Source organism: Coregonus clupeaformis, chromosome 13 (assembly GCF_020615455.1).
Source record: "Coregonus clupeaformis isolate EN_2021a chromosome 13, ASM2061545v1, whole genome shotgun sequence".
Lineage (NCBI taxonomy): Eukaryota > Metazoa > Chordata > Actinopteri > Salmoniformes > Salmonidae > Coregonus > Coregonus clupeaformis.
Window position 1 is genome coordinate 50,458,014 of NC_059204.1, and position 9,222 is coordinate 50,467,235.

The 9,222-nt window shown below is 40.1% G+C and overlaps 1 protein-coding gene across 1 annotated transcript in view; it reads right to left on the minus strand.

Annotated features, from left to right (window-relative positions):
• The window catches only part of bco2a (beta-carotene oxygenase 2a), a 122,235-nt gene extending 115,340 nt beyond the window's left edge, over nt 1-6,895 (minus strand). The window contains exon 1 of the mRNA XM_041894522.1: nt 6,736-6,895. Within this exon, the coding sequence (XP_041750456.1) occupies nt 6,736-6,763 (28 nt within the window). The 5' untranslated portion in view covers nt 6,764-6,895. The remainder of the gene's footprint in view (nt 1-6,735) is intronic.
• Nucleotides 6,896-9,222: the final 2,327 nt, after the last annotated feature.

The window sequence follows — 9,222 nt, forward strand, 5'->3', positions numbered from 1 at the left end:
ACAGCACTCTGTAGGGTAGCACCACGGCGTAGCCAGGGGACAGCTAGCTTCCGTCCACCTCTGGGTACATTGACTTCAATACAAAACCTAGGAGGCTCATGGTTCTCACTCCCTTCCATAGGCTTACACTAATTATGAAACTTCCGGAGGATGTCCTCCTACCTATCAGAGCTCTTGCAGCATGAACTGACATGATGTCTCCTGAGTGGCGCAGTGGTCTAAGGCACTGCATCGCAGTGTTAACTGTGCCACTAGAGATCCTGGTTCGAATCCAGGCTCTGTCGCAGCCGGCCGCGACCGGGAGACTCATGGGCGGCGCACAATTGGCCCAGCGTCGTCTAGGGGAGGGAATGGCCGGCAGGGATGTAGCTCAGTTGATAGAGCATGGTGTTTGCAATGCCAGGGTTGTGGGTTTGTTTCCCACGGGGGCCAGTATAAAAAAAAAAAATTATTCACTAACTGTAAGTCGCTCTGGATAAGAGCGTCTGCAAAATGACTAAAATGTAAATGTTGTCCACCCAATCAAAGGATCAGAGAATGAATCTAGTACTGAAAGCAAAGCTAGAGCTAGCTAGCACTGTAGTGCATAACATGTGGTAAGTAGTTGACTCAAAGAGAGAGAAAGACAATAGTTGAACAGTTTTGAACAAATTAAGTGAGAAAGAGAGAGAGAGTGAGATATTGAGTGATTGTTTTTCCACTTTAACTTAATTAACTTTACCAACACAAAAAGATCCCACTTTGCGTATTTTGTTTTGTCTACATTTGGAAAGTTTACAGAAAAATGTTGTTTTTCCATCAGATCTGTCATGGATTTGTTTTTATCCGACATGTACTTTACTTAAATCAAAAGGTTGGAGGGTAACCTGGTTAGTGACGTTAAAGTGAGTGACTCGTAAGTAATCTACCGAATTGCATCGGTAAGAGAGCCCATTATCTGCTGATAATTTATGAAAACATTCAATGAAGATGGTTAATCATCCTCACTGCAGGAACAATAGGTAGGCTAGTTGATCTATAGTCTCACTCTGGTCCAACATACAGTGAGGGAAAAAAGTATTTGATCCCCTGCTGATATTGTACGTTTGCCCACTGACAAAGAAATGATCAGTCTATAATTTTAATGGTAGGTTTATTTGAACAGTGAGAGACAAATTAACAACAAAAAAATCGAGAAAAACGCATGTCAAAAATGTTATAAATTGATTTGCATTTTAATGAGGGAAATAAGTATTTGACCCCCTCTCAATCAGAAAGATTTCTGGCTCTCAGGTGTCTTTTATACAGGTAACGAGCTGAGATTAGGAGCACACTCTTAAAGGGAGTGCTCCTAATCTCAGTTTGTTACCTGTATAAAAGACACCTGTCCACAGAAGCAATCAATCAATCAGATTACAAACTCTCCACCATGGCCAAGACCAAAGAGCTCTCCAAGGATGTCAGGGACAAGATTGTAGACCTACACAAGGCTGGAATGGGCTACAAGACCATCGCCAAGCAGCTTGGTGAGAAGGTGACAACAGTTGGTGCGATTATTCGCAAATGGAAAAAACACAAAATAACTGTCAATCTCCCTCGGCCTGGGGCTCCATGCAAGATCTCACCTTCTGGAGTTGCAATGATCATGCGAATAGTGAGGAATCAGCCCAGAACTACACGGGAGGATATTGTCAATGATCTCAAGGCAGCTGGGACCATAGTCACCAAGAAAACAATTGGTAACACACTACGCCATGAAGGACTGAAATCCTGCAGCGCCCGCAAGGTCCCCCTCCTCTAGAAAGCACATATACATGCCCGTCTGAAGTTTACCAATGAACATCTGAATGATTCAGAGGAAAACTGGGTGAAAGTGTTGTGGTCAGATGAGACCAAAATCGAGCACTTTGGCATCAAATCAACTCGCCGTGTTTGGAGGAGGAATGCTGCCTATGACCCCAAGAACACCATCCCCACCGTCAAACATGGAGGTGGAAACATTATGCTTTGGGGGTGTTTTTCTGCTAAGGGGACAGGACAACTTCACCGCATCAAAGGGACGATGGACGGGGCCATGTACCATCAAATCTTGGGTGAGAACCTCGTTCCCTCAGCCAGGGCATTGAAAATGGGTCGTGGATGGGTATTCCAGCATGACAATGACCCAAAACACACGGCCAAGGCAACAAATGAGTGGCTCAAGAAGAGGCACATTAAGGTCCTGGAGTGGCCTAGCTAGTCTCCAGACCTTAATCCCATAGAAAATCTGTGGAGGGAGCTGAAGGTTCGAGTTGCCAGACGTCAGCCTCGAAACCTTTATGACTTGGAGAAGATCTGCAAAGAGGAGTGGTACAAAATCCCTCCTGAGATGTGTGCAAACCTGGTGGCCAACTACAAGAAACGTCCGACCTCTGTGATTGCCAACAAGGGTTTTGCCACCTAGTACTAAGTCATGTTTTGCAGAGGGGTCAAATACTTATTTCCCTCATTAAATTGCAAATCAATTTCTAACATTTTTGACATGCGTTTTTCAGGATTTTTTTGTTGTTATTCTGTCTCTCACTGTTCAAATAAACCTACCATTAAAATTATAGACTAATAATTTCTTTGTCAGTGGGCAAACGTACAAAATCAGCAGGGGATCAAATACTTTTTTCCCCTCACTGTATGATGAAAGAAAACAGATGTAATTGTTTTAAAAGCTAATGATAAAGTACTTTCAAAGATATTGATATAGGTCTACCGAATTAATCAGTGTTGACAATGGAGTAGTCAACTGCTGCTTTCTGTTTAGCAAATCATATGATTAACACCTGCTTCAAACTTCACTCATACCTGTATTGCTGATAGCTGAAAATGTCTCAAAAGGAATCTTGAAATCAGCACTCTTACAAGATTCTTAAAAAAATTATTGTTGTTAAACAAGTAATACAAAATAAAATGACATACTGCAATTCACAAACAGAATGTCTTTCACTAATTTAACTGATGTGGTTCTATCTTGTCTTAACAGGTATGGACCCAGAACTTAATTGAGCATCTGCTCTGTTTATTTTAGAGACCCATTTTTACATTTGAATAAGTGCCCATTACAAAATGTGTTTTGTAACCTTTAATTAATTTCTTCAAGATAATTTGGGCTATTTACTTAATTTATTTTTTTATAAAATACATAATTTGAAAAACAAACAATTGTGGCAATTCATATCTTACTTTAATCTCAAGAGAAGACAGGTTAAATGTAAAACAAAATAATTAAATATTCTCTTACTTAGAAAATAGTCCTGATCATATAGGCCTAGACCAGCGTTTCCCAAACTCGGGACTCCTAGGGGTGCACAGTTTGGTTTTTGCCGTAACACTGCACAGCTGATTCAGATTATCAAAGCTTGATGATTAGTTTATTATTTGAATCAGCTGTGTAGTGCTTGGGCAAAAACCTAAACGTGGACCCCTTGGGGAAACCCTGGCCTAGACAAAACCCCAAAAAACTAACAATACACTAAATTCATACATTTTCAGTCATTTAAATTGTACATTCAATACCACAGCAAATGCATCCAATCTGGGAGGTAAACTCAATAAATGATTCCATAATTTTGCTATATATTTCGTTCGGATGGAATCAAAGCATTAGAATTGCCCATGCTACAGATGTCTATATTGATCTGCTAATACAGCACTATTAAAGGCCCAGTGCACTACTTTTGTGAAAATTGTTTAACTAAGTGTATTTCCATTTGAGTGTTTACCAGCATTTGTAACTTGTATTTTAGTAGACACTCTCATCCAGAGCAATTTACAGTAATAAGTGCATACATTTTCATAATTTTGTACTGGTCTCCCGTGGAAATTGAACCCACAACCCTAGCATTGTAAGCACCATGCTCTACCAACTGAGCCACATCTTCACATCACATCACATTATCACAAACCACTTGATGTCTCAATGTACTCAATTACTGTATTGTGCGTTGTTTTTCTTCATGGGGATGGAAAGTCTACAGGTACAAACCTAGATGACCAGAATATGTACAATACAGTAATGTACATTTATATTAAGTGGTTTGTAAGGATGGTAAAATAATACTGCACAAGAAGTGCTTGTTTTCTATGTTATTTGATCAAGAAAAACATTGAATTTGATGTGGATGTTTTGAGTCTTTGCCCATAAATTTGCACCATTTGAGGTAAATGTTTGAGGACAGGGTTTTGTTCTTTCTGGATTCCATTAGAATGACGATCGCAGTGAAAGGGACAGGGCAACAACTCTTACAATTCCAACAATTGAATCCTGCAGGATACTGTTCTTAATTATACAACTACCTTTTTTGCGAAAGTAGAGATGCTGATTTTTTTTGTGTGCCAAAATAGAGCTTGTTCGGAAAAAAAAGTTTAACCCCTGCCATGGGGATCCTGGCTGGCTACTTTTTCTATGTGGCTGGCTACTCCATGTGCTTGTGGAAAATGAAATGGTGTTTCAGCCTACTCAGTGACACCCACAAAACACAGCTATGTAGCATTTACACAAATATTAGCATCTTAGCTCTTATTGTGGGAATCAAAAAACCAGTGCGAAATGAACCACATTTAGCATTTAGCCTATTTTACGTATTGAACATACAAATTGGACTTTACAGCGTAAGCTATGAAATAGGATATGGAGTATCAGCCTACTCGGTGACACCCACAGAACACAACTATTTTTGCACAAAAATGAATACTCACACAAGTATCCGAATACCAATGTCCATTTTGATATTCCAATATTCCAATAACGTACACATCCCTATATTCTAATAACGTACACATCCCTATATTCTATTTTATGAACAGATGTTTCTGCATTAAAGCATACACTGAGACAGTGTTTACAACATATACAGTGCCTTCAGAAAGTATTCATACCCCTTGACTTATTCCACATTCTGTTGAGTAACAGCCTGAATTCAAAATGGATTAAATATATTTTTTTCTCACACATCTACACATACTACCCCATAATGACAAAGTGAAAACAGATGTTGTGCAAATGTATTGAAAATGAAATACAGATATATCTCATTTACATAATTATTCACACCCCTGAGTGAATACATGTTAGAATCACATTTGGCAGCGTTTACAATTGTGAGTCTTTCTGGGTACGAAAAGGTTTGTAAAGAGGTTTACAAACCTGGATTGTACAATATTTGCCCAAGGTGGTTGTTGGTCATTGCCAGACAGCCATTTTCAAGTCTTGCCATAGATTTTCAAGCAGATTGAGGTAAAAACTGTAACTCGGCCACTCAGGAACATTCGCTGTCTTCTTGGTAAGCAACTCCATTGTAGATTTGGACTTGTGTTTTAGGCTATTGTCCTGTTGAATTAATCTCCCAGTGTCTGGTGGAAAGCAGACTGAACCAGGTTTTCCTCTAGGATTTTGCCTTTGCAAGCATACCCATAACATGATGCAGCCATCACTATGCTTGAAAATATGGAGAATGCTACTCAGTAATGTTTTTTATTGGATTTGCCCCAAACAAAATACTTTGTATTTAGGACAATTGCTTTGCTTTGCCACATTTTATGCAGTATTACTTTAGTGCCTTGTTGCAAACAGGATGCATGTTTTGGAATATTTTTTTATTTTGTACAGGCTTCCTTCTTTTCACTCTGTCAATTAGGTTAGTATTGTGGAGTAACTACAATGTTGTTGATCTATCCTCAGTTTTCTCCTATCACAGCCATTAAACTCTGTAACTGTGTTAAAGTCACCATTGGCCTCATGGTGAAATCCCTGAGCGCTTTCCTTCCTCTCAGCAACTGAGTTAGGAAGGACGCCTATATCTTTGTAGTGTCTAGGTGTTTTGATACACCATCCAAAGTTTAAGTAATAACTTCACCATGCTCAAAGGAATATTCAAGGTCTGCTTTTTTTATTCATACCCTTCTACCACCAGGTGCCCTGATTTGCGAGGCATTGGAAAACCTCCCTGGTCTTTGTGGTTGAATCTGTGTTTTGAATTCACTGCTCGACTGAGGGATCTTACAGATCATTGTATGTGTGGGGTACAGAGATGAGTTCGTCATTCAGAAATCATGTTAAAAACTATTATTGCACACAGAATGAGTCCATGCAACTTATAATGTGACTTGTTAATCACATTTTTTACTCCTAAACTTATTTAGGCTTGCCATAACAATGGGGTTGAATACTTATTGACTCAAGACATTTCAGCTTTTAGTTTTTAATGAATAAAAAACCAATTTGAAAAACATAATTCCACTTTGACATTGTGGGGTATTGTGTGTAGGCCAGAGACACAAAATCTCAATTTAATAAATAAAAAATTCAGGCTGTAAAACAACAAAATGTGGAAGAAGTCATACTTTCTGAATGCACAATATACTCCCATTGCAAACAAGAAGTAAACCTACAGTACAGCCAGCAGCCGTTACTATAGCCTCTATGACCAACATGTCTTATCGTTCAGTCAAACAGGCTATTCCAGACTGCTGGTGTAGCTATATTTCTATATGCCATCTGTTTTCAGTAGGGACAGGAAACACACCCACACAGAGGGAAACAACAGTCACATGCAGCTATAATATGCAATAATATGTAGACTTTGAAACAACAGTAATAGGCCTATGTAAAAACGGTCATATTCAACTGTAGCCTAGGATACAACAGTAATATGCAGCTGTAGGCTATAGATGAAGAGAATACAAATATATAGGTTTAACCTTTAAAGAAAAGGAGAATAACCTTACCTGAGACCTCAAGCTTTACTGGTGGCATGGCTTGACTTAGAACACTGCTGCTGCTGTGTGAGGAATTCTGTGTGTGGAATACAGTTAGCTACAGTAGCCTGCTGTCCTTTTATAGAGATATCTTTTTTGCTGGTTGCGCTCTACACTGTTCGGTAGTGAGCTGCACACTGTACTGCCAGTCAATATGGAGGCGGTGCGTTATATAATCCTGGTATGTAACCCATTGCTGAGCAACAAAGGGACAGGGAGGGGAGGGAGAGTGGAACGAGAGCCAGCATAATTCAGGGAGGAGAATACAGGGACAGTTATAGAGCAGTCCACTTTCTGACCTCCACACCAGAGTTGGGGGTTAATTTCAATGTATAGATACAGAGAACCATTGCGAAGGGTACTATTTCATTGTAGTGCTTGTTTTAATTAGATGTTGGTAGTGGGAGAAAAGCATTTTTCGTACAATTTTCGGTTTACTTTCTGAATTGAATGAAATGACTGCTTCTCACAGGCAATACTGACACACAGATTATGTTGTAGTTTCAATCATTTTTGCATTTTTTTTGTATGGCGTTTCCTAGGATATGTAGTGCTTTTAGGCTTGAACTTGAACCTTTAGGCTAAGTCATGTTGTAGTGGGAAGTGATTATGACCTAATTTGGGCTATTTGTACAGCTTCTCTCACAGGGACAAGGGTCAAAAGAGTCTCATTGCTTTTTCCCACACACGCATCTCTACTATTAGTATTAAACTATTCTCTAATGGAACTATAATAAAACATACATAATAGTTCTCTGCATCTATACATTCACTGGAAATGTAAACCAATATATTGTGTATTTTTTAAATCAATTAGAAGGATGCTGGCCTGTTCAAATTATGGATATCTGAAAAATTAAAATACTTGTGTAATAAAAGTGTTATGATTTAACTGGATAGAACCCAAATGCAGACAAGTACACCAAGCCAGAGAAGTTTTAACAGGTTTATTATAATGTTCAATAGTCCAGGTTTCCAATAAATGGGGAAGAGCAAGTCCAGGTTACAGGGAGGGTACAGATCCAGGTCAGGGCAGGTGTGGTACCGTAATGTCCTAGTGTCCGTGGTGAGTCCAAAGGAGAGGCCCGATAGTGGAGAGCAGGATGGTGGTGGCAGGAGTGAAGCGGAGGCAGGAGTCAGGTTCCAAATATCTGTGGCACAGGAGAAAAAGTAAATAAACAGTCCAAAAAAACACAAGAGCGAAAACAAACAGGTTGAGTCGGCAGCGAGACTAACATGGTTGTCTTGACTATGATCTGACGATGAGTGGAAAGTTTGACCGGGTCTTAAAGGCTGAGGTGATTATGGTGAATGAGCTGCAGCTGGAACCCTGACTCCCGCACACCAGACTTCACTCCTGCAATCAAGGACAGACAGAGGGGAGGGGGAGAGCAGAGAGAGAGCTACCTAGCAGCAGTAGGCCTAACAAAAAGAACAAAATCGACATAGAGATTTAATGGACATAGAGAATAGACCAGTGGCAGTCAATGTGCGCTGGGGGCTTCACTTTCCCTGGTTCAGAAAGTGGGTCAAACATATATATGGCCGGACATACAGTGGGGAAAAAAAGTATTTAGTCAGCCACCAATTGTGCAAGTTCTCCCACTTAAAAAGATGAGAAAGGCCTGTAATTTTCATCATAGGTACACGTCAACTATGACAGACAAAATGAGATTTTTTTTCTCCAGAAAATCACATTGTAGGATTTTTAATGAATTTATTTGCAAATTATGGTGGAAAATAAGTATTTGGTCAATAACAAAAGTTTCTCAATACTTTGTTATAAACCCTTTGTTGGCAATGACACAGGTCAAATGTTTTCTGTAAGTCTTCACAAGGTTTTCACACACTGTTGCTGGTATTTTGGCCCATTCCTCCATGCAGATCTCCTCTAGAGCAGTGATGTTTTGGGGCTGTCGCTGGGCAACACAGACTTTCAACTCCCTCCAAAGATTTTCTATGGGGTTGAGATCTGGAGACTGGCTAGGCAACTCCAGGACCTTGAAATGCTTCTTACGAAGCCACTCCTTCGTTGCCCGGGCGGTGTGTTTGGGATCATTGTAATGCTGAAAGACCCAGCCACGTTTCATCTTCAATGCCCTTGCTGATGGAAGGAGGTTTTCACTCAAAATCTCACGATACATGGCCCCATTAATTCTTTCCTTTACACGGATCAGTCGTCCTAGTCCCTTTGCAGAAAAACAGCCCCAAAGCATGATGTTTCCACCCCCATGCTTCGCAGTAGGTATGGTGTTCTTTGGATGCAACTCAGCATTCTTTGTCCTCCAAACACGACGAGTTGAGTTTTTACCAAAAAGTTTCATCTGACCATATGACATTCTCCCAATCCTCTTCTGGATCACCCATATGCACTCTAGCAAACTTCAGACGGGCCTGGACATGTACTGGCTTAAGCAGGGGGACACGTCTGGCACTGCAGGATTTGAGTCCCTGGCG